This window comes from Eptesicus fuscus, chromosome 19, assembly GCF_027574615.1.
Source record: "Eptesicus fuscus isolate TK198812 chromosome 19, DD_ASM_mEF_20220401, whole genome shotgun sequence".
NCBI lineage: Eukaryota > Metazoa > Chordata > Mammalia > Chiroptera > Vespertilionidae > Eptesicus > Eptesicus fuscus.
This window is the reverse complement of record NC_072491.1, coordinates 16,073,166-16,099,273: the sequence shown is the minus strand read 5'-3', so window position 1 is coordinate 16,099,273 and position 26,108 is coordinate 16,073,166. Positions and strand designations below refer to the sequence as shown.

General features: G+C 38.2%; 1 protein-coding gene across 1 annotated transcript in view; it reads right to left on the bottom strand.

Annotated features, from left to right (window-relative positions):
* ZFPM2 (zinc finger protein, FOG family member 2) overlaps window positions 1-26,108 on the bottom strand; it is a 436,841-nt gene that overhangs the window by 203,700 nt on the left and 207,033 nt on the right. Inside the window, exon 4 of the mRNA XM_054708624.1 lies at window positions 17,695-17,813. Coding sequence (XP_054564599.1) covers window positions 17,695-17,813 — 119 coding nt within the window. The remainder of the gene's footprint in view (window positions 1-17,694; window positions 17,814-26,108) is intronic.

The window sequence follows — 26,108 nt, the reverse complement described above, 5'->3', positions numbered from 1 at the left end:
ACCCTCACTGTTTTATTCAGCTATTTCAGAAGTCATTATATTTTACTGAACCTTACCTACCATTTCATAAATAAGAGCATACAGAATAATAACAAACTTCATCTTGGTTTCAGAGCAGATTTTTAAGACTATAAAGAGCATTGTAAATATCAATAGAAACTATAAAAATGTAACTAATGCCTATGGAGTTATGAAGTTGCTTCTCTTTTATCAGTTTTCTAGTATATTACATTGTTTTTGATGGACATAAGCAACTCTAGTGAGCAGTCACTACACCGTGGAATCTGCTTTATTCCCATATACTCCAAAGATGAAATCACTTCTCTGTTACCAATAGAGTGTTAACATTAATATCTAGGCAAAGTGCTGATGGAATCCAATACTTTTACCATGTTAGGCTTACTAGTTAAACTTTTAAAACTCTTATTATTTCACAATTGGTAAACAGATCATGTAGATTTTTAGATGAGTCATATCTGCTAAATGGAAGCAAATTACTGAGAAACTTTTAAGTGCCACATACATTATAAATACTCAGTATTCTTTGATGGTAAAAAAAAATCCCATTCAATTCATATCACAATGTATTTAAGGAGAAACTAGGTTAAAACAGTACAGTAAAATAAGGTAAGTAAAAGTTAGATTGTAATAATTGATCAGTTAAAATGAATGGTATTTTTTCGTTTCTACTGATTTCCTTTCAACTTTGAGATAACAGCATAAGCAGTAGCATAAGACACATGACGAACTATTGAGACGATGCAACAAAAGTAGTAGGCTCCCATTTCTTTGGATGTTGTCGAAACAACTGAAAGAAAATGACTTACTTCTCTTTTCAAATTCTTCAGTGGCTAAGGAGGTAGAATACTATCAATCAAGAGATTGAGTACCCTTTTGTCCCCTAAAATGTGAGCAGTATGTAAGATTTGCAGCAAATATTAACCATAATAATTCATACTGATAACCAAACCACTCTATTTCTTAAGTCTAGAGATAAAGACTGAAAATTAAAGACGAAATTTAGTATCCCTAATTCAACTGAAGTCTTTGAATCTTATATAAAATACTTATTACACAATCTCAATCTAGAAAATAAAATAATATGAAAGAGTACTTTCAGTGTCATTGCTTGAATATTTTTTCATTTCCTATTATTTTTTTCTTTTTTACCATATTTGCCTATAACCAAAGTGGGTCTCCCTATAATGCTCTAGGTGGTCAAGCATTATAGACACATTTTTCATCCTGTAAATATATATACCTACTAGTACATGCTCTACATTTGTTCTAAGTTACCTACTAGAGTATTAAAAATATCCTTATGATGATTTGAAATTGTGCATTTTGCCATGAGATAGAATAATGAAATTATGAAAAAGAAATAATTTTAGGAACATTATCAACATGTATAGTGTTGTCTAACCTATGGCAGGAAAAATACAAAGTTCATATAACTCATTCAACAGTAGAGGTGTACTTTTACTTCATGAGATTGTTTTATTTAGAAAAAGTTACAATTATAAGTAATATAAAATTAAAATGTTAAATCTTATTTATTGGCTTAAAAATCAACCATGTATTGTATGGTTTTCTTGTGTGTACATGTGTGTGTACATACGTGTGTGTGTGTGTGAATATGTCTATTTGTGTGTTAGGTTTGGTTAAAACAATTTATAAAGGCTACAAAGAGATCTCAATTTAAATACTCACACACAAAGTAATGCTCTTTGATGATAATTCAGATCGTTGTACCCTCACTTCTTAGCAGAGTTTCCTGGCTTACAGTACATGCTTAGTAAATACGGAGGCAAGTTTTATTTCAAGACATAGAGCACAATGTGTCTTATATTAGAAAAAGAAATTGATTTTAGTCATTCAATTATAAATAGCTAACAGCAGAAGACTGTTAAACTAGTTATGAAACAACAGAAATAATTATCCCACTACGCCCTCAGTTGACTGTAAGAAAGATAAAAATAACATACCTTTTGGAAGGCACACAATTTGGTGTGTGTGTGGGGGGAGAGGGGAGGGATTAGTTAGTTGGCAAATTAAAATGGGTTCACCTCCCATGTTTTATCCAGCCCCTTAGGGAATCAACCGCCAAATGTTTAGATTGTGCCCATTCTATCCAGGTTGTTTCATGATGAACTTCAAATAAGAGTAAGTGACCACATTAAAAATCTGAAGGGCCTTCACAAAGGCAGAGCATGCCTATTGTTATCCAAACGGAGCTGCGCTTCCACAGCTGTGCTCTGCAATGACACCGGTAACTGTGTCACTTTCCTTCTAGTCTATCTCTCCTCCTATTTACATACAGACATTCTTTTAAACAAAGTTAAGAGTCCGAGTTAAACTCAACAAAACAAGGAGATTAACGCTGAGGAGTTAATCTTCCTCTATCAGCCAGGCCTCACAGAGGGAGCACACGTCACCTCTAGGCCACCGAGCCTTCCTAACTGCCCACAGTCCTCTCCATGGCATGTGAGGTCACTGCCTATCATTCATCCTCTGACAACCACTTTGTTTTTCACTCTTTAGGCCTGTACGTTTATTTATAACACGCCAGAATAACAGTGGAATGAATGAAAGAAAATCCCAGCAACATTCACCAGTCTAGAAATGCGTCCAGATAACAGCAGGTTGCAGCGTACCAACTTTTCTGGCCCCCACTCGTTAATTGCTCTTCGTTTTTATTACTGCAGTGTGCTATAAAGTACCTGTTCGAGTTTGCTGGAGCTTCAGCTGCCCTTTAAATTTTTTTTCTTCGTGGGTAGAGATGATTTTATTTTAGCTGTCCTCGGACCAGCAGGATCAGTTTCAAAAGCTCACTAGAATTCTCTTAGCTCTATGAATTGCTGAAACACTGGATGTGTATTTTGTAAATCCAGAGCAAAAATAGCTCATTTATTCCCTTTCAAAAATCCCAATAAATAACAAAGGTACGTCGGACTCCAAAACAGCTTAACTGAACCATATGCGGACCCACAGGCCTGCCAAAATGGAATCAGCATTATAAAAGATAGTTTCATATTTCATCTAGCCATAAAATAGCAACCTACAGTACATAAAATGCATTGGCCACTTGCACCGAGCTCGTGATGACAATGACATGGAAACTCACTGTCAGCAGATTAACAGTGACCTCCCCACACACTCAGGGAGGTTTCTTCACTACTTCCTCCCACCCTCTCCCTTTTTTTTTTTATTTGTCTTTTTGACCTGGATTGACTAATCACAGATTATGGAGCAAATAACTTAAAACAGCATCTTGAACCTCGGCCCCTCTGACAGTCGCAGAATTTCACCAGCAAAATATTCCCTTAGAAAATCCTCGAGCAGCCACAGAAGGCTTGGCACTGAACCCTTCGGATCCCATTAAGGGCTCTGCTGTATTCCACGGCTCCTCCAGTCCAAACGGCACACTCGACTCCCACAGCTTCTCTCTAAAGCCATTCGAATCCTCTTTCCCTTATCGGGCTGATCCAGACCTGCATCATCCTCACGGCCTTCTGACAGGGGCGACAACAATTGGGGGGAGGGTGATACAACTGCTCATTGTTTCCCTTCACAAAACCCTGCCACGGGGTGCAGATTAACGCCAAAAAATAGATGGCTGCGACCAAAGGGAAACATTTTTCAGAATGCCTGCACTTGATGAATGAAGTCATGGAGCCCACCACTGTCTGAGATCCTCAGCCCCCTGCCTCCCTCGCCCCTCTCCTCCGGGACTATCAGCAGAGAAAGGAACAGCCTGCAGATGTCACATCCCGGAAGAGGTGGGAGGTCCACCAAGTTTCGAAGGCATGCAACAAGAATAAAACTGCCTCGGTTCGCTGCTGGCAACGTTCGGAATAAGGACACACGTTTTCCCCACCTTTGGCCTTCTTTAATGAAACTTCTTTTTTTCTCCCGGTCGTTCCCTCACTGGACATGTCCTTGGGCCCCGATGCTTATCTCAGATGCACATGCAGACATCCCTGGGCATCTTATGTGGACTAGTATGCTGCACCTGCCTAAGTAGCTGTGGCTTGAAGATACAAGGTGGTAATGGCACATCCCGGTTTCGTAGCGGAATCTACTGCAAGTGGGGTAATGAGAAACAAGTGGTATTTGTTTGACCTCTTAATAGAGGCTCAAACTTAAGGCATGTGCAATGCCTTTGCCCTTCTGAACTCCGTCCCATTGCTTCATACTTCACGGTGCATCACTGTCTGTATTATGGCTGCTTATGCACTTCACTCTGTTCTAAGCCCTAAAATGCCATAAATAATGTAAATAATGAAAAAAAAACCCACTGAGTTCATATTTTAAAATATAAACCTAACTCAAAAGTGAATCAGACAGGGTAAATTACTTCTCCAGTTCTCTGAAATCCCTAATCACACGCCTGCGAAATGCTTTCTGAAAAATAACTCATTATAGAATGAAAACACAAAGAAGCTGAGTAGTTAAAAAAAAAAAACATTTTGACCACTTAGCCTTCCTTTCTCTTTCTAAATATATATATTTTTTCTTTGCTTATGTGATGATTGTTTACTTAAGTATAAGTACACACCTTGTACTTCTCTAGGCTGTGAGTTCTCAGAATACAGATCCTGGCTCATCAGTAAGTACTAGTATCTGTGCATGCATAAACACGTGTGCACACGTGGATGAAGATGTATATATAAGATGACAACCAAAGTGATTTTTAAATATGTTCAGGGAGGGAACAGAAGGGAAAAGGCCAGATGCCCTGCTTGGGGAATGAAAGGAATGCATAATCTACTTTCTATTCACAGCCATCATAGAAAGTAATCTAGGCTTGGGCAACAATCTGTATATTTTTCAAAGTGACTAAATGCATATAATTTGATAACATGTTACACTGACTCTGTGATGTAGGGCCAGTATAATGACCTCCACTCGATAAAGAGGAAACTGAGAGCAGGTGTGATTACCCAAGGAAGCACATCCACTTTGGATAATCACAGTCGGGACTAGACTGGGGCTATTCTCACCACATCGCAAGCTCTTTCTCTTACTTCCGCTCCCGTTTCTGAGCTTCATAATGTGTTAGTGCATGTTTCTCAAAATCACTGAAATGGGAACAAACGCTTAGCAAGCAACCTGTTTCTGGTTCCTAATTTCCATTAGACTTAGTACAACTCGGGTTTTGTATATTTTAATCATCTTTCTCTATCCTCACCGTTAAGTTCCAAATAAGTCAATCAGGAAGTTACTGTCATCCCCATGTAGAAAATCATATTTATTTTCAGAAATAACGATAAAATCTATGTCATTTTCACAATTGTCTTATTTTATGGGTTCATCTTTGATTTTTGGTACTGATGCTTAATCACATGTGATGTGGCTTTTCTATTCATCATAAGTTCAAATGTCTATGATTACCTCCCATTGCTCTTACTATGTGAGAGTCCTTTTTCTCTGAAGGTCAGGAGACTATGCTGGTTGCCACCAGTGGTAGGCAGCCTCTGAGATGGCCCCCAGCGATCCCAGCCTTCGGTTCCAAGGCCTTGTGTCATGCCCTTCCCTTCGGCGTGGGCTGGACCTAGTGCCTCCATTCTAATAAATATAATTCAGAACAAGTGATCGGAGGCCACTACCATGATTCGGTTACACAAACACTGTGGTTCCCATTGTGGGCTCCCTCTCTTGCTCTCTCATTGCTGCTCAGAGAGAAGACAGCTGCCGTGTCAGGACCTGCCCTCTGGCGGGGCCCACGAGGTGAGGAACTGAGTTAGAAGTCAGGCTAGTGAGTCTGCACGCTGATCCTCCCCCAGTTGAACCTTCAGTTGACACCAAAGCTTTGGTTGTCACCTTGACTGCAGCTTTGTGAGAGACACTACACCCGAGACACCTCGATAAGCTCTGTTTATATTTCTGACCTTAGAAACCAAGAATTAAAAAAAAAAAAAACATGAGAAAAACCACAGGCTTACACACCTAAACCTATGCTTGGCTCTGGTTTCCTGACCTTTAAAATAGAAAGAGATATAAAACATATAAAATGGCACTAAAGACATACAAACTATTAGAATCAAGAAGCCACAGTTTTGTCAAGCTAGGCCCAAGGATTTTATGAGAAAAGTGAGGTAAGAAAAAATAAGTAATAAAAATAACTTTAAATTCAATACTTAAATTAACAAGGAAAAGAGATGTTGATCTTCCAAAGAGAAGTTCTCAAATAATTTCCTAAGTTTCCAAAAGCATTTAAGACACATTACTGTATTTTCCTCTTATTAGAATCATATGCAAGAATTCTTGCCTCTGGAACATAGCATCCACATAGAGCCCTGTAGAAATGGCCAGGACAGGGTCAGACTCACAACCTCGCCTTTACCAGGGAAACCGCGTATGATAGTAAACACCATCAATTCCAACCGAGAGCTACTGTTACATTATAATACTTGACTATAGGTGTCCTGGGAATACCTACTTAGCTTAAAAATAGAGTGCACTATTTTATAATATATTTAAAGAGTTATCCCTGAGAAATATTCATTTTTAAGAACAACAGAAAGAATACAAAACAGTACTTCTATCCATTCTTTAACAGTTATCATCTCCAAGTTACTGACTGTTTTAATTATTATTCCTAGCTGAGATCACTGCTAAATCCTCATAACATTAGAACAATATTTATTCTAACCAAGAACATAACAGGTAGGTGTCTCGTGCCAAACCAATTATTTTAAAATGACTCGTGGAACAGTTAAGTCTTCCAAAACGTTGAGGAGAAAGACTTTCAAAGGCATGCCAGACTTATCAGCAAATAACAGAAGAAAGTTTTGGTCAACTTTTCAAACAACTGCTCCTCACAGCGCTTTCTCATTTTCACTTCTCCTCTAGTCAAAAATATTTTTTGGGGCTTTCTAGTCTATAATTTGCGTGATTAAAAACAATAGAATTATATTTTGCAAAACACTTCCTCACGGCCCAAGAATCTGACAGAACTCCCCTTAGGGAGCAGAGTCTATCTCCTCGCCCCCAGGAACCCCAAAGTATGCAAAAAGATCTGCAAACAGGAACAGTCCTACCAAGAGTATATGGAGCTATATACCAATAACTAGACTTTGTCTTTCATGTCTCTACTCTGTCAAAAGGCAATGCTATTTATTAGTCTCTTCAACTTTATTCATACACTTTTCTCGGTAGAGCAACTTTGACCATATTGTGAACGAGTCTTCTTCCAGACACTGATTAAATGGACAGCATGACATGGAGTTAGTTAAATACCTCCATGAAAAGATCATCTTCAATAAAAGTTCTCCTTGGAGTTCTAGGAAAAGACAACAGTGAAGAATCTTAAAGGAAAAGACGCTCTTTGTTTATTCAAACTTGGCCTGAGTTTAGGTAAGTAGGTTTAGCCACATGTCATAATCCAAAGGCTAAAATGTTTAAATTTCAGGCACAGGAAAGTCAATTAGGCCTGTAAATAAAACTGCCTGTAGGCGGTTAAACAATTGTGTGGTTGTGGCCCTCCCTTTCAAATCTAAGTCCAAGCAGAAAGAACCTGGGAAGACTTTACCATCAGAAGGAAAAGTAATTCAAAGGGAGACTGAGGTTAGCAGATAGACTAGCTACTCACAAGGTGGATTTGGAGGCAGGTCCAACTGCTCAGGAAAGGCACAATTTCTGTTTCTGTATCAGCATTATTGTCCCATATTAAAATATAATTGCACTAGAGGCCCAGTGCACGAATTCATGTACTGGTGGAGTCCCTCTGTATAGCCTGTGTGGATTGGGCGGAAACCAGCAGTCTAACGCCACCGGCCTCTCCTGCTCATTCCACACACACACCCCCACGCCTGCCACTGCCACTCACCGCAGGGAAGGCTTGTTGCAGCTCTGCTGCGGTCTCCGGGCTGTGGTGGCCAGCTGTGAGCCCTGTGTCTGGTGCCCATTGGTCAGCTGAGCAGTGCTCCCACTGTGGGAGCACACTGACCACCAGGGGGCAGCTCCTGCTTTGAGCGTCTGCCCCCTGGTGGTCAGTGCACGTCATAGTGACCAGCTGACTGGTTGGTTGGTTGTTCAGTTGTTTGGTTGCTTAGGCTTTTATATATAGACTAGTAGCCCATTTGCAGGAAAATCCTGCAAGCGGCTGTTGCGGCCGCGTGCGCTGCCGCTGCCGCCGCCTTTACGGCCACCGCGCCTGCACCCGCTCGCCACTGCCGCCTGCCCCGCTCCGCCCCGTTCCACCCCGCTCCAACCCCGCTTGGGCTTTCCCTCTGGCAGCCACCTTGCTTTCCGCTTTTCCTCCCTCTTCCTTCTAAGTTGTCTTCAGTCTTCACTCCTCCCTCTCTCAGCGTATGCAAATTAACTGCCATCTTGGTCGTGTAATTTGCATACGCACCCTGATTGGCTGGTGGGTGTGGCTTTGGCGGGTGGGCGTGGCTTGGGTGTAGCGAAGGTGCGGTCAATTTGCATATTGCTATTTTATTAGGTAGGACTAGTAGCCCTGCGCACAAATCCATGCACCAGCAGCTTGGCAGTAGCTCACTGCCGCCCTCCAGTAGCTCTCCACCCACTGCCCTGCCCTCCTGTAGCTCCCCCTTTCCCCCCCTATAGCTTGCTGCCCTGCCCCCTCCTGTAGCTCTCCACCGCCCACTTGTAGCTCACTGCCCCACCCTCCTACTGATCCATGATCCGGTTGTTACGTGGTCGGTCATTCCGCTTCACGGAGTAACGACCATTTGCATATTACATCTTTATTATATAGGATACTCTGCCAATGTTATAACTATATCTAAATTGTAATACAATCAGTCCCTTTTGATCAGTATGCAATTGGCCTCTCTGGTTTGCTTCTACAGGTTTGAATTATGAAATAATTATTTGGTGTTTTGTTTCCTCTTTTCTGACTCACAATCTACAGGGTGCCTTTAGTTACCTACATCTCCAAATCAACTTCTCTGCTCTCCCCAAGCCCTAACCCCCTCCATAAACCAAAACCAAAACAACAAAAAACCCTACTCTAATTCTAGAAACCAGACCAACACATCATTTTCCAAGGCTCTGCTGCATTAAATGCCTCATGTCTTGCCTCATGTCTTCTTTGAGCAGCTTCCCCATCCACTCAGTTTCCATTAATTCTCCACATAGCAGATAGAGTGTAAGAGAAGCCAGGATCTTGGCCTCCCTAAGGGACAAATCTACAACCTCCATCAATAATGAATTTCACCAACCTCTCCCAAGAGGAACAGGGTACAATTAAAAAGGTTATAAGTCCTTGCACTACTAGAACCTAAGGGCATCTGTGAGTGAAACTGGCTTAAGCCCAATTAGAGGAATCAGTACATTTGTCTTCTCTTGGAACAACCCTGCTCTTACGGTTCCCATCAATTCAGTATAAATCTGACTGATCTTATCCAAGAAGTTAATAGAAAATTGCTCACAGTGGGCGACTGCCACCTCAGTTTCCAAGCAGAGACAGATGGAATTTCCCAGATGGTTTGTCACTGGAAAGTGAGATGCTGGATGAGGCTTCACAGGAAGCATGGTAGAGCAGAACACCTTCTTGGCCTCCACCCATGTCATACTGAGGGATCTAAAACCAATTCCGTGGTAAACAAATCATAATTGCCTCAAAGGGCTCAATACCTTGTCCTCCCGAAAGGTCTCCGAGAGTTGCAAATCTCACACTGAAATTAGTCCATATTTATCAAGAAACCATCATAGGCATATCTCCTTATTGGGTAAAAACTAAAGAAACAGATACAGTTAACCCTGCCATACTTAATTTTACACTCAAATCAGATTAAGAAAAAAAACATCAGTATATAACACAGATACAAGATGGCATTGACTGTGGTAATTGTACTGCCATGTTGGGCAAATGAAGGAAGATCTCAGAGGAAACAGAAAAAAATGGATGTAAAGACTCAGGGAGAATACAGGGATCTTGAAAAATGAGAGGGGTGCATCATTCGCTAATATTGGAGAGAAGTTCACGGAAAGTATTCATTTGTTCATCCTTTTTCTATTAAGATATAACTGACATATAACATTGTATGAGTTTCGTGTATAAGAACGTTTGAGATCTAATATCTTACTCATTCTTTAATGGTTATTTATTGAGTCCTTGCTATAAGCCATAGATTATTTTAGATAGGAAAGACAATTAGCATACAGTCTATAGAGGAGAGAAATAAGTAAACAGACACAATTATGTGATAATTGCTCTTATCCTAGTAAACCTAGCGAGTCATGGAAATACTTGAGGAACAGATATCTATTCCAAACTGAAGGTTTCAGAGAAGGCCCACTCCGGGGTGACCTTGAGCTGAGTCTTTAAGAGTCAGAGCTAGCGTGATGAAGAGTGGCAGGAAAGGGAGCAGAGGGTTTTCCAGGACGATGAAATAATACGCCCCGTGCACAGAGATGTGAGAAAAGAATATACTCAGAGCACTACAGGAAGCTGAGGTTGATGAAGTCTACACTAAAAGTCGGAAAGGGGTAAGAGCTGAGGAAGTATCATGACGGCCCTTCTAGGATATGACAAGGAGTTTGGGCTCTCTGTGCCCTTTAGGTTAATTTTAAGAACAAAAGGAACTAGTTTTGATTTTGGTAAAGAAAAATGAGAAAAGAAGGAAGGCAGAAAGAATAGTTAGAACAACATTGTGATAACCAAGGAGGGCATGATAGTGGTTTCAACTAAAGCAATGGTAGTAGGAACAGAAAGAAGCGAACAGCCATGAAGCGAGCAGGCATTATGGCAGTTGGTTTCTGGAAGTAAAAGGAAGACTCTTGGAAGATGTTCGAGTCTGAGTAGAGGGGGGGAAAAAAAGAGTAGTAGTTAGAGGCAATAAAGAAGAGGACATTTAAGATGTGAGAGAAGGAGAGGTAGAAATGAAGAACAAACAAACAAACATCGAATAACTTATAGAATGAACTTCCTGCTGAGGCCGGAAAAGAGATGCAGAGGTTTAGAATCAAAGGTGACTAAAAAGTTGGAAGTCAGGGAGAAGAGAGACGAGAGTATCTGTGGAAACAGTCATAGACTCTCCTTGCGACTGTTTATTTGGGGGAAGTCGGTGGGAAGGGCTTGCAGAGACAGGACTGCAAATTAGGGAAAGGGTAAAAAGCCATATATATATATATATATATATAATTTAAATGTCATTTGTAAATAAGTAGCTGAAGCTTTGCAATTGGATAAGCTCCCCAAGGCACTGGGAACAGAGGGAGAAGAGAAGACAGATCAGAGAGTTTGGAAAATAAGTACAGTTAAATTCAAAAGAGCCAAGACACAGCCCTAACCGGTTTGGCTCAGTGGATAGAGCGTCGGCCTGCAGACTGAAAGGTCCCAGGTTCGATTCCGGTCAAGGGCATGTACCTGTGGTTGTGGGCACATCCCCATTAGGAGGTGTGCAGGAGGCAGCTGATCGATGTTTTTCTCTCATCGATGTTTCTAACTCTCTATTCCTCTCCCTTCTTCTCTGTAAAAAAATCAATAAAAAATATATATATTTTTAAAAAGAGCCAAGATCCAGCAAGATATGAGATGTGGAAAGTATGGTAGTCCTGGGCCCAGATTAGAATGAATATTACGAAGGAGAATTTAATTTACAATGTCAATATCAATGAAAAGAAATATAAGACCCAATAAAAAGTCGTATTTCAACAAAACTATAAATTCTATCATTGAGATTCTGAAGATGAAAGGAAATAGATCAGTCAGAACACTCTTGGTAAAGAAATTCAACTAGATTGGAATTTTATTTTATAGAGCATTTATTGAATACTTATTATGTGCCGGAGGCAGAGGTCCAGAATTAAATAAAGATTGTATTAAAAAATTGATGTCTTCTAGCATCTCAGCAATCATTTGGATGTTACTTTCAAATGTACTTTATTATTATATCTTAGAGGCTGTCTTGTTACAGCTTCTCAAGAATTTCCTGAGACTAATTCAAGTACAAGTAGTTGATTGGGGAGGAGGTCTCAGTAGAGGTGTGGAGAAGAGGCGGGAGAGAGAAAGAAGCCCATAAAGAATGTGTTAAAAGCTAACTGGAGCTCAAGAACACTTCTCATATCCTAATGGAGAGGCTAAAAAAAGGATGGCTATTTATCCACCAACTTCTATCTATCACTGGTTGAGGACAACTTCTGGAAACATCCATTTTCCAACACTTCCAGCTTTCCTGGCTTGCAATGAGTTTCCTCCCGAGGCTGGAGAAAAGTCCTCAAATAGAAAGTCACAGATGTTTCCACTAAGCAGCCTTTGACAGGTGACTACTGGTGAATGCTGGAGACATATGGGTGGGGATGTATTTGCTACGGGGTGTGCACAACATGAAGCTTAAAGACTCTGGCAATGAGTGCATCAGAGATTGGTACCAGAGGAGTTAGAACTGGAAAATGAGAAATTGGAGACACCTAATGACTTTACTATTTTCCTATGATGTGGATCAGGAACCTTTAATTCTTTTCTCAACCACATGTCTATGATGACACTATCTTCAAATTTGAAGGTGCAATTTAATGCATGCATTATTTCATTATCAAGTCAATAAAATGTTATCTATTTTACCCTTTCTATGTGTATTTCCTATTTGTAGAAGCCAGTGTCAACAAATTCCCCCTGGGAAAATAAAACAACGTTCTATTCTGATTGAACATCATCAACCAAATGAGATTTCTCTATAAAATTTCATTTGTTGAATATAACTGGTTGTGATGAGTTTATTATGTAGTAAGTAAACTGGGACTTGCAACTTATTCTCTATTTAATTAATTGTGTATGTTCCAGCAGTTGTGTATGTTCCAGAATAAGACTAGTTAGCTATTGGAAGCAGCTACATTCAAAAGCAAGATAAGGCAAATGTCACTTAAATTTCAGACACCTAATATTCCCAATAAATTCACTGTTTTCTGTTACTTATTAAGCACTTACCATGTGCTAGCATAGCAGAGATTTAGCATATTACAAATATGCTTGTACTCAGGAGAAAATGGGAAAACTTCACAGGCATAACCTATGAATGTATAAATTCTAAAACAACTTCAAAACATGAACTGATCACAAATTAAAATGATTAAACAATATTCATCAGTAATCCTCTGGTATTTTCAATGAATAAAACTGAAAAACTTTCAGAAACATGAAGTTTGCATCACTATTATAGCACTTAATTTAAGTTTATCCTTGGCACAGAGGTAGGATGTTGGAAGGAAAGCTAGGCTCACTCATTGGCTAACCATTCATTCAGGGGTGTACGACTATACATGGGAAAACAGAAACTTACCATGTATCAAAGACTTTTGGAACTTGCCTTAGGTAATATTCTGTGTCAACTCCAAGTGTGCTTTGGATGAGATTAACATTTGGATCAGTGAACTTTGGGTAAAGCAGATTGTCCCCCTTAATGTGATGGGCCTCATCCAATCAGTTCACAGTCTAAATAGAACAAAAACACTGGCCTCTCCAGGCAACAAGCTTCGTCTGCAACACTGATTTTCCTGGGTCTCCAGCCTGCTGGCCCACACTGTACCACAGTATCGATTTTCGACTGGCCAGCTTCCGTGATCAAGTGAGCCAGTTCCCTGTACTATTATACCATCTCTCTGTTTCTCAGTCTTTCTGTCTTTTCCTCTCTCTCTCTGTACACACACACACACACACACACACACACACACACACACACACACACACAATCCTGCTTTCCTATTTTCCTATTTGTTCTGTTTCTCTGCAGAATCCTGACTAATACAGTCCTTGGAAATAATCACATTTAGGCATGTAAAATCACCGAACAACAAAGGTCTGCAATTTTACTTGTTTAATTTGGAGTGTCTTTTCAGTTTTAAACTTGATAGATTATAACGGGCCCAGTTTGGATGGTGACTGAGCAATAAGAGTAGTTATTATTTATTGATAACTCACATATGCCACCTCATTTAGTCTTCACAAAAACCCCTGTCAGCGAGGTAGTATTATTATCCCTGTATGACATATAAAATTTCTAAGACAGTATTTGATTGCAACATGGGTTCTGGAGTCGCACTAGGTTGACCTTGGGCTAGTTCTTTAATTTCCCAAGGCAGCAGTTTCCCTCACTGCAACACAGGAGATAAACACTATTGTATTCTGTGCTTGTACAAGAATTAAATGAGATGTAAACGAGATATACAAGCACGTTTACTCATATCTGGCCCAAAGAAAGTGTTAACTCTATGCTGCTATTTATTATTAAACCATGGAAGCATGAAGTATCTAACAAGATCATGTGGTGTGAGCAAAAGATTATTTATTTTTATGTTCAGTGTATTATTGGCTTCCAAGAATAACTTCTTGTCAAATCAGTTTGTCCGGTGTTTCCATATAGCATATATTTCTTGAAATGTTCTGTATATATCCAAATGCCTGGTATGATGCAAAGGCGTCCTGCAGAAGGTGGCATATTGCTAATGCGCTTCAAGATGGGGACTTGAAAGATATAAAAAGGATTTGACATCTGGCATGGTGACTCAATTAATTACAGTGTTGGATTAATTAGTGTGCTGAATCTCCTGAGCCAACACCATGAGTCAGACCAGAGTAATATTACATTGGCTGGCGAATAAACAATTTAAAAGAATGTGCTAAATCCAAACTGATGCAAGGTTGGGTAAGGAAGAGTTAGCAGGCTAGATATTTTATAATAAGGAAAATTTATCTTCACCATATAAAATGCATATTAAAGTGCTGTCCACATTATAAAGAGAATGAAAATTGCAGGTGCCACTGAATTAACTCATAACTGCTCAAATAGACTGTGAGGAATCAGAAAAAAAAATATTTTGCCCAAAGTTAAAAAAACAACAACATACCTCTAATTAGTGATGTAATTAGTGATATTTTCTCCCCGAGATTTTGTATCACTTAAGAATTTCTCTAAAAAATGGCCAATAATTTTATCATGCTAAAATCATGTTGCAAATGCTTTTGAGGAGGTAGTGTGGCATGGTTTTAAAACTGCAGATTCTGGAAATAAAAGGCCTAGGTTTTTATTTTATTATCTTTAAAATGCAATAAAAAAGCCAAATTTACAGGTTTGTTTTGAAGATTACATGAGCTAATCCATTTCCAATTCTCCATACAGTGTCTAGAGAAGAATACGTGTGTGGTATATGCTAACCATCTGTTCTACAGAACTAAGAGTAGCACAAACAGTAGTACTGGTAGAATTTCATGACATAAACTATATGTGAATTCTGGAAAAAATGATATTGCAAAAGAAAAATAGTTTTAAAGTATAATTAAGCAATGTAATTAAATTTTTCAATAGAGAAATCGTTTAAGAAAACAACGTAAGTTAGATATTTAAGACAAAGGAAGAAAAGAAGGGTATTAAGATTGTTTTTTTATAAAGAACTATTACCCACTACTGGTTTTTGATACCCTAAAGAGCATTTATACTCTCCAAAGAGTATCAAAAATTCTGAAAACTTTCTATCTAAAAATCAAATCCTTTGAAAAATATAAAGCGTGGCATAAAATAGGTTTAGAGTAGTACAGGAGTAGGAAAACAAAAGCCAAAATGATATCATCTGTCAAAAAAAATTATTCAGGAAATTACTTCACTGACAAACGTTCACAGATAGATTTTCCACACATCCCAATTTAGCATATGCTAAAAATGAATAAAAGCACCACTCTACATATATGTAGACAATGACATAAAGAGTAATACAATGTGCATTTTTTCTATAGATATTAAAAGGGGAAAATGTTCATTTCTTGCATCAGCTATCGGTGCCACTTCAGTGGCATTACACTTTTGAAGAACTATCCGAGAAATGATTAAAGGCTGTGTTGGCATCTGATATGTAGTGATGAATAAGATAAACATCTTGCCTAAAACATTATCAATAGTGCTAGACAACCAACGGAAACCCCCAGATAAATGGGTTTAGAATAGCGTTTAACTCAACCTCTGATGTTTAGACAATCTTATTCTTTTTGACTTTGCTTGAGAAATCAGTAAGTTAATATTGCTCTCTCACAGGAATCACTAGAACTGCCTATTAATACATCTCTACCAACCAAGGCCTGCAGTGTGTGGAGGGGCACATCTCAAAATCTTTTTTGAAATAGGTGCACTGGATCACCAAGAATTAAAGTGCCTCAATTATGAAATGTTGAGCCTCTCCTATCAACTTATTTGTTTCTTAAATACATGTACAATCTCTTGCTTCATCCTTTTATGGAAAATACATGAGGTTAGGAAGTAAAAAGCATACCCCTAGCATCTCACATGTTAATGAAAAGTTTGGTGACACAAATATTTCCTACTTATTCCAATCATTACTGTTATCTGAACCAGCAAGTAACCTCTGTCTCATCTGCATGGCATGGAATAACTAGAGATCTATGCATGTCAGTTTCTTTCATGCAATAACTTGAACAAGAAGTTTCTTTTATGTGTTAAGTTGAAGAAGAAATGCAGTCTTGGTGAGTTCCGTACATTTGTCAAAACCCCTCTGGGGGTTTTTATATCTCTACAGAGTAGATAGGGTCATTTAGTAGCCATGAGACTCTTCCTACATAAATGGAATTTAGAGAGAATATAATTTCTGGATCTCCTAAAGAATATAAGACATTTTTCCTCACAAGTTTTATCCTTTGAATGATCACATAATAAGAGTGGTCCTAATTACTAGAACCTGTGAATGTTAAATAACATGGCAAAGAAAAATTACAGAAGTAGATGGAATTAAAGTTGCTAAATAGCTGAACTTAAAAAAACACACAGATTCTCCTTGATTACCCATGTGGGCTCAATGTAATCACAAAGATTCTTAAATGTAAGAGAGGGAGACAGGAGAGTCAGGGTCAAAATGTGGACACCAGAGAGACTCTCTCAGTGACTGAGGGCTTTGAAGACGGAAGGCGGCCATACGCCAAGGATTGTGGGCAGCCCAGAGAAGCTGGGAAAGTGAAGAAAACAGACTGTCCCCTAGAGACTCCCCAAAGGAATTCAGTCCTACAGACACCTTGATTTTCAGCCCAGGGAAAGATTCATTCCAGACTCCAAATCTTCCGAACTGCAAGATGATAAATTTGTGTTGTTTTAATCCACCAAGTTTGTGGCAATTTGCTATAGCAGCAGTAGGAAACTAATATACCCAATTAAGAAACGAAGCTTAAATGTAACCAAACATCCCATCTTTCTATGACTTTTAAAAACATCTAATTAATCAGTTGTCTATATAATCTTAAGAGGTAAACTTTCTGATCTCAGAACTTAAAAAAAACACACACAAAAAAACTTAACAACAAATATAATGCTAATCATTCATCCTTGCTTGTATGGGCACAAAGAATACTACCAAGGAATAGCAAGGTTGCTTATTTCTTGCTCTTCGTGTAAACCTGTAATGTATGACAATTAATTTGCGTCATCTTAAAAACAAAAGCATTTGTATGTATTATTAAATGTGAATAGTATTAGTCTGGCTAAGCAGATAAAGCAACAACGTTATAAATTACCTTACTAAACAACCATTTAGTAATGATTAACCTGTTTCCTTCTAAATTCTGCGTATATTACTGTCAGAGACAAACCACTTGGAAAATATCCAAGTTTTGGGTCCATGAATAAGAAAAAGAAAAAACAATCCCTGTTTCTTTTTAGTGATTTCACTGGGAAGCAAACAGATAATTTCTGAGCAATGACAAAATACTGAGTTAGAACATCCACATACCAAGGAGTTGTTATTCAGGTCCATCTTCCCAGCGAATGGGCCCCACGTTGTTCCCACAGGAAGTTGCTGCCGACTCTGAATTTTCCGCTCCCCATCTTTCTGAAAGGCCTCCAGCTCTCCTGCAAAGAATGGAAACAAGTACTTTCACTTGTGTGCTGTAACAACAGCCACCTCTTTTTGTGTGTTTGCTTTATGTGCACAATATCCTCAGCACTCACATAAAGAGAATTAATTATGCTTGTCTAAAAAAACAACTGATCTTATTATCCTGGGAGGAAAAGAAAACCTGTCCTTATAATGGTATTCAAATGTAGTCCCATTTTTTTCCTGCACTTTTGCACACATATCATCTACTGAAGTCAATTCTATTTACCAAGTCCTTAAGAACCAGAAATAATAATACTTCCTCAAAAGGCATTGGTCCAATGCCGAAACTGATAGACAAGAAACGTTAGGACAATGACTTAGAGTTTAAATTTTTATATGTGATCACCAATATAAGTAAGAAATTACAACTAAAGATATATATCTTAGGCAGTAACTTTACTATAGTTATTCAAGACTTGAACAAAATCAGGAGAGTTTTTTTAAAGTACTTGATAGTTTTCTAAAATTTTACTAGTTCCGATGAATAAAACACCTACATGTATAAAAAATAGAGATACATGTTTTTCCCAAATAAAAAAGGTTTGGTCAAAGTCATTTTTAAAAAATTTTCATCCAAAAATATGTTTTTATTGCTTTTAGAGAGAGAGGAAGGGAGAGAGAAAGAAAAACGTGGATGTGAGAGAGAAATATCGATAGGCTGCCTCTTGTCTGGGGATGGAACCCCCAACCCAGGTATGTGCTGTTACCAGGAATCAAACCCACAACCTTTTTGGTGTATGGCATGAAGCTCCAACTGACTGAGCCACCCGGCCAGGGCCAAAGTTATTTTTATATTTAGTGCTTTAGGTAAGATTCTGGGTTAGCAAAAGAGTTTGCTTAAGAAATAAATGAATTAATAAAAAATTACAGGAGAGCTTCAAAACTTCAAAGAATGGCCACCAGCCTAAACATTTTTGGGGATTAACAAAAAAATCTTAATCAGGAATTGGAGCCTCTCTCTTTAAATAATTAAATTTATGCTATGTATGCCTTTAAAGTATTACCATACCATATTATACCAAAATTTTATCTTTTAATAAATTAATAATATAATTTATTTGTTTTTTTAATGGTATTTCTTCTCAGCCTGCTGAGCAGAAGATATAAAAATGGGAAGGACTGGAATAGAAAGACATGTAAGTGGAAATCCATTCAGAATAGGAAGTTGAGGAAAATCCTAAATAGAATATAATATATTCAGTAATTAAATTTTCTAAATGATGTAAGCCTTGATAGGTAACATATTATGAAAATTTTGTCTTAATCTTGTCCTAGTTCCTTTTTAAGTCAACAACTATCTTTAAAAATGAATACCTAATTGTGATGATTTTAAAAGCAAAACTCTCAACCTGAGTTCAATTATATCTCTTCTTGATATCTCTACGTCTATGTCACTTCCTTTGAATAGTTAAAATACCAGACATTACATTTCATGTTTTATGGCTGCTTATTCCCAAAACCAAGATCAAAGTATATAAATCATAATCAGCTAAAATATTGTGTAATCATTAAATTGTGTCCATTATAAAATAGAAAAATATCTGCATCTGAATAATAAATGTGTAATTTAAATAATTCTATATTCACAGTGAAAATATTCAAATTTAAAGACTGCATCTGTATTCTCCCTCCTCACGCTCCCTTTCTCTCCCAATTGTCAAGTATACTCAAAATGGAAGAATTCATTGATTTCATTAAGTTAAGATAAAAACCTCCCATTTTTTTTCAGTAGCTCATATGATTAGTAATGAGGAAATGGACTCAGAAAGGTTAAATAGACCTGAACTTCTACAGAATAGTTTTAGAAATAGTTTACCTACGTTAAATAATATATTAATGCTTAAAAAATCAAATCATGAAGCTTATTCAGAATTCAAGGAATACAGAACAATAAAAATTTGTTTTTGTATGTGGAATAACAAACCCATTTCTGAGATTTGTCCCTGAAATTGTTTTTCATTTCTGCACAGTCACTTTGATTCACACATTGGAATCCGAAACCTTGCATAGAAACATCCTCAAAGACAGAGCACAGATAACAATCTATTATGATGTCAAAAAGGAATAGGTGGGAAATGTCCCTAAAGTAAGCATATTTATGCCATATGGCAGTCACTTAAATCTTTAGACTATTTCTTCTATTAGAAAATAAACTTTTATTTCTACATGATCATTCTTGGTATTTTCAACCATACTTACATTTTAAACAATTTCTGTACAATTTACCATTTAAAGGTAAAATACACTTCAACCTTTAGCTAAACTCTAGTTAAGACTGTTGTTTTCTACATAAAGATGATGCCCAAATAATTTGCTTGCTTTTACACACTAAAAAATGGTCATGTCACATTTAAGAGAAATCATGAGAATCTTTGAAAACCCTTTTAAAAAGTAATTCATCCTCTTTTTCTGCCACTGACATTTTTCATTTGAAAAGGGCTCAGACTCAAACAGTGACTTCTTATCTATGCCAGTGGATTTACAAGCAGCTTTGTCTTTTAATGGATTAATAATTACAAACTTAGGGCAAATCATAAAGTGATATCCAAATATATCCAAAATTTTGGAGGTGTCTTCTACAATGCTTTAAATTTTTAAATAGATCACAAATACTTTATGAGCTCTTAGAGATGGCCGTAACAGAGAGTCCAGTAACCATTCAAGCTATCAAGTCCATCATTTCAACTTTATTAGACAAGCAGGCAAACCCCAGTCTCCTTTCTGGCCTGTCAGAAGTTATTTCAAAGTTTGGGAAAATCCTTTCTGTTGCTGAAATAGTTAAATGAAAGTATTCATTTATTCACAACAGCATTATAGAACTGCAAAAAAAATAGAAAATTATTAGCATTTAGATAGTAAAAAGGTTACATGGGTTAATGACAGCAAGAGAAATAAGACATTGTACAAATGGAAGTTATATTTAATTTAACTTCCAGTTGCTTAAGAGTATGATATTTTTTAATTTTTTCAATGATTAGTACGTGTCACAAAATAGAGGAAACATTATTGCATTAAAAGTAAGAAGATTGATTTTTAGCCCCAACTCTATCCAGTAACCAGGTGAATTGCCATGAATATGTTAAATCTTTTCTGAGCCACTGGTTCTTCATGGTTAAAGAGGGGTTTGCAGTCACTTGCCATTTGGTAAGGTGTCCATGGTACCATGATTTTCTTTCCCCAGATGTGACATGTTATGAGAGAGAGTACTTGGGCTGATGGTCAAAGACCCAGGTCCTAGCACCACATTATTATAAAATGGATGTTTGATTCGAAAAGATCAGAGATTTCAAAATCAGAAAGCAAAGCTCCAGTTCTTATTTGATTTGTTTATTCATTATTTTTGCCTCCATTCATTGGTTTATTCCTTCATTTAGCCTGCTAATATTGATTCGGTGTCTACTAAATATCAGACACTGGATGACACTCAAGCTTAAAATTAAAAACAAATCTAGACCCTGGATACATTTCAGAAGTTGTAATATATAAGGCCTGGGGAGTAGAAGCTATAGAATTGAGTGATTATTCAGATTTTAGGAGTTAAGGAAGAAACAATGCAACAATGATGCTTAAGTATCTGGCTTAGGCCAGTGGGCCAACGGTCATGTACCTATTGGGATTGGGAACACAGGGAAAAAAAGACTTAGGGATAAGATGAAGAGTTATAATTTTAAAATATTCAAGTAGATGTAGCTGTAAGGAAAACAAGAGGTGATTTCTAGATGGGCAGGTACAAGGCTGGGCTCAGAAGCAAGCTCATGGCAAGAATGATACATATTGGCATTTATTCATTAATTAAAATGAGTATATGGTAATAAAACCCATAAGATTGTTGATCTAGGACAGCGTGCCTACTGATAAGATAAAAGGACCTAGAACAGAATTCCAAGGATCTTCTAAAGGCAGAGTGATGGAAGAGCAGGCACAGAAAATTTAGAAAGGCAAAAGAATAAAAAACAAACTAAACATGGTACCATAGCAGGCAATGGATTGATTAAGAAAATTCTTAATCAAGTAATGTGAAAATTTATGAGAGTAAGAAAGGGACTAGAAGATTCCTTTTGATAAGAGGATGAGCATGGGTATCTGGAGTGAAAGGAGTTTTGTAGACTGAGAGGCCAGGACACAAATTGGAATAGGTTCAAACTTGAATTAGAGAAGAGTAAATGGAACAAGTCAGGTGATCCCGAGCAAGTTCCTTAACCCTTTGTACTTCACTTCTGTATACAAAATAGGAATTACAATACCATATGGTTGCTAGGAGAATTAACTCAGATAACATATGCAAAGCACCTAATAAGTATTTACTGTTTCACCCAAAAGAAATCAAAGCATTCTAAGAGTGTGTTCACATATTTCTAGCATCACATCTAACCATTCACCAGGGTCTGCGGTCATATTCTGTCTTTCACACCTCTATATGAAATATTCCCCATCCCTTGATTAGCATCCTTTCAAATATCTCTTGGATTCACATTTCTTATGAGCATTTTCCAGGAATTTATCAATTCAGATATAGATGACCAACCAGCCTCAATTCACTCTACAGCTCCAATTCTGACTCCCAATCACTATCAGGATAAACTTATTAAAACTACACTTTCATCATGTCACTCATTGATGAAATTACTTCACTGGCTCCCTTTTGACCATCCCAACTTGAACTTCCATGTCTGACTCTTAATCCTATCACAACATTGCTCCATGGTGTCTGGCTGACTTTCTGTTCTCCTCCCCAGAATACATTCTCCTTTCATCTAATCAGGAAAGTCTTCGGCATACCTTCCTCATCGTCTCCAGTCTAACTCCCACATTTTTCTGAGAATTGTTCCAGCTACTCGGCATGCACACTGTCCTCTGGGTGCCTTGATAAACCCTAGTAATGTTGCAAGATCAATCCCAAAGCTAATCCCTTTCATGAAACTTCTTTGAACTCCAGAACAAACTGAGTTCTCCTTCCCTAATAGTCCCATGATATTACAGTCAAATACCACACAGTTTTGTGTTGATTACTTCTTAGTAGTGTCCCTTGATAACTTCTTTCACCTCATCAGGAGTAAAAACATCATGAAATACAGGTATATTTTGTATTTCTGTTTATTCTCTGGTAATTAATATGGGTTATACCATGCAGTAATTACAAAGTACAAATTGAACATTGAGTTGATTGGATAAGATTTTCATAAGTTCATAAATTCAATTTGAGTACAGTTAACATTGATTTTAAAGACAAAAAATTGTCTTAATATGTGTCTTCTTTGAATTATAACAACCTTATGTTTCATTTGTTCAACATTTTATTATATTCATACACATTTTACCTCATTTGTGAAATATAGAACAAGATAAAAAATAAAGATTTTCCCCTTGTGCTCAGTTTATATTTTTGCAGCGATTCTTCAAAAAGAAGCCTTATTTTTTTTTTTTTAACATGCTGGGTAAGTGCACACAAAATATTTGAGACACATAGGATGGACTAATCAATTTTGGTAAAAGATAATATTGTTAGTGCTGAGGGCTGTTTCTCTTATCTCCTTGATAATGCATACTTTTAAAAGTCTGTGATTACTCAAAGACTTATGATAGCTTCACTTAAAAAAAATAAAAAAAAGCCCTAAGTCAGAAATCACTACCAAACATACTGCAGCTTTTACGATATCACCCCACTTTTTTGCCCAAGCAAAAGAAATTGACTAGTGGAAAGAAATACTTAAAATCATGAGAGAGATACTCAAATCTTTTTTCATTGAAGGTGCTATCGAGCCATCATTTTGTTTCTTTTTAATGGGGTCCTTCTGACGCCTCTTTAGAAAGCAAAGTATATGAAAAGCGTAGCTCACCAAAGGGGGACAGACAAGCTGTGGGCCTTTTAGCACAGTTATCAGCAATCATGCTTCAACCAAGCTTAGCATTAAGTTGATGACATAAATGCATATGGTATTTACAGAACATCGCTTAACTCCAGGCTCAGATTTCAGGGGACATGGCTGCAAGTCAATGAGATGACAGGCGGTCATATTTCATTTGCCGAAAATAAACTTTGGATTGGTTTGAACTTGGTTTTATAGGTAGTTAACCAAATTTTAAAGCGGACCCACATGAATGAGTTCATAATGTTTAGCAGGCCTTTCTAGAGCAGAAAGCTAGAGCGTCAGAACCCGCATTTATATTTGCTCCATGGCTGGGAAACAGTCTACATCGTGGTATCAAACATGGGCAGCCGCGAAGGCATGCGGAGTTCAAAAAGCGCTCCAAGATTCAAAAAACCTCTAGCCATGTTCCAAGTCAGCCAAGGTGGCTGAACTATGGCAGAGCTCTTGCTGTCATATGGTTTAACCATTGGACAGCTGCTTGCCAGATACATACGAGGGTTAGATGGTCCTTTTACTGCTCCTGATCTTCACAGTCAAACTGCAGTCTGGTCACGATGCATGTTTCCGCTGGCATTAATGACAGCGCGTCTCATCTGCGCTTTAAGACAAGCAGTGCCTTTATAGGATGCTTTGTGGATCCATCTCAAAGCTTGGTTTGGCAAGGAAATGAGACTGCTTGGCCAGTGGCGGCAAATCGCCTTATTGGGACACCTTTTCTAATTTTCCCTCTCAACTTTTGAGTCATGCAGCCATCACACACACTAAACCACAGTTTTGAACATAAACTTGAAATACGACGTTCCCTATTCAAGTCCTCCAGTCAAACCCTGATAAATCAGGCTGGCCATGCAGTGATCTTATCCCTTCTGACTCTTTAATAAATCGAACCTTGTAAGTTCGTACTGTTGGAAGTTGTCACTAAATGAAATTGTGACCTTATCCGGCACATGAACTTATCCTGCTGACAACTACATTTATTGTGTGGATAAGGAAGGGGGGGAAAAAAAGAAAAAAAATAATAACAAAAAAATGAGATATTTGATAATTCTGATCTTAGCCATCTGTAACTCTAACAGATGAGATCTTTTTGATGTTCCTTTAATGATTTGCCGAAGAGGAGTCTCTACTTAGAGAAAAATGCTCACCCTAGGTAAGTGCTGGGGGCACCGTAGCTGGTATTAAAAGTGTATGAAGAGGTACGGGGTGACAGCAGCGAATCACAAGCTATTAGTCTAACACAAAGAGCCCTGAATTAGCTTGTAATTGCACCGGGAAGATAACATAATGGTGGTGGCAAAATGGAAACATTCCCTTTCCACGCCAGGCATTCAGTGCCTAAAAACGCTAAGGCAGGACCCTGGAATGGTCTAAACCCTAGAGCAGGTTAAATCACAGCAGACCTTCAGAATACAAAATGCACCCGTTGGCTCTCATTTCTAAAAAGTCTTAGAAATCCATGTGTACCGCACTGTTTAAGAAGCAAATTAGCATGCATGTGCTACCAAATAATGGCATGCATTACAAACTCAGGGAGCTCTTCCTTCCTTATTCTGGCTGGTCTTAAGGATTCACGTCTGGACATTCTATCCTAAGGCCCATGGAAACCGACCAATGATCATGTTCAAGACAGAAAAATAGGAGAGATAAAATATGGTTCTAGGTAGTAATATTGTTGGGAATAAAGTAGAAAATTCAAGATTTTTCAAAACACACACCATGGCCGAAACCGGTTTGGCTCAGTGGATAGAGCGTCGGTCTGCGGACTGAAAGGTCCCAGGTTCGATTCCGGTCAAGGGCATGTACATGGGTTGCGGGCACAGCCCCGGTAGGGGGTGTGCAGGAGGCAGCTGGTCGATGTTTCTCTCTCATCGATGTTTCTAGCTCTCTATCCCTCTCCCTTCCTCTCTGTAAAAAATCAATAAAATATATTTAAAAAAAAAACAACAAAAAAAACACACACACCATGATCGGAAGTAACTAGAAAGCCACAACCTGCATATCCACATACAAAATAAGTTTAATATGCAGAGAACACGTTCACGTTTGGGAGCAAGAAACTGCCATGTTCTGCCTTTTGCTCTCTGGTCTGTTCCTAGGAGTAACAACAAAACTCCAGCTCAACCCAGGTATCTGAAAATATTCACCTGGAGCATGCCTCGCTTGGGGGAATGTTTGGAAAAGTCACTGGGAGGAGGAGCTGCAGTTTCTGGACATGTTTCAGCCGCTGGAAGGAGGAGGGGGGGAGTCATCGGTCTTTTGCTCAAGAAACCTGGCACAGTGTGCTTCTCCGCTGCCAGGAACCCTCCCTGACCTTCCAGACAACACTCCTTGTCGCAGGCTGACCGCGTACCACTTCCTGATTCCAATCTCGAGCCACAGAGGGGAGGGTCTGCCTAG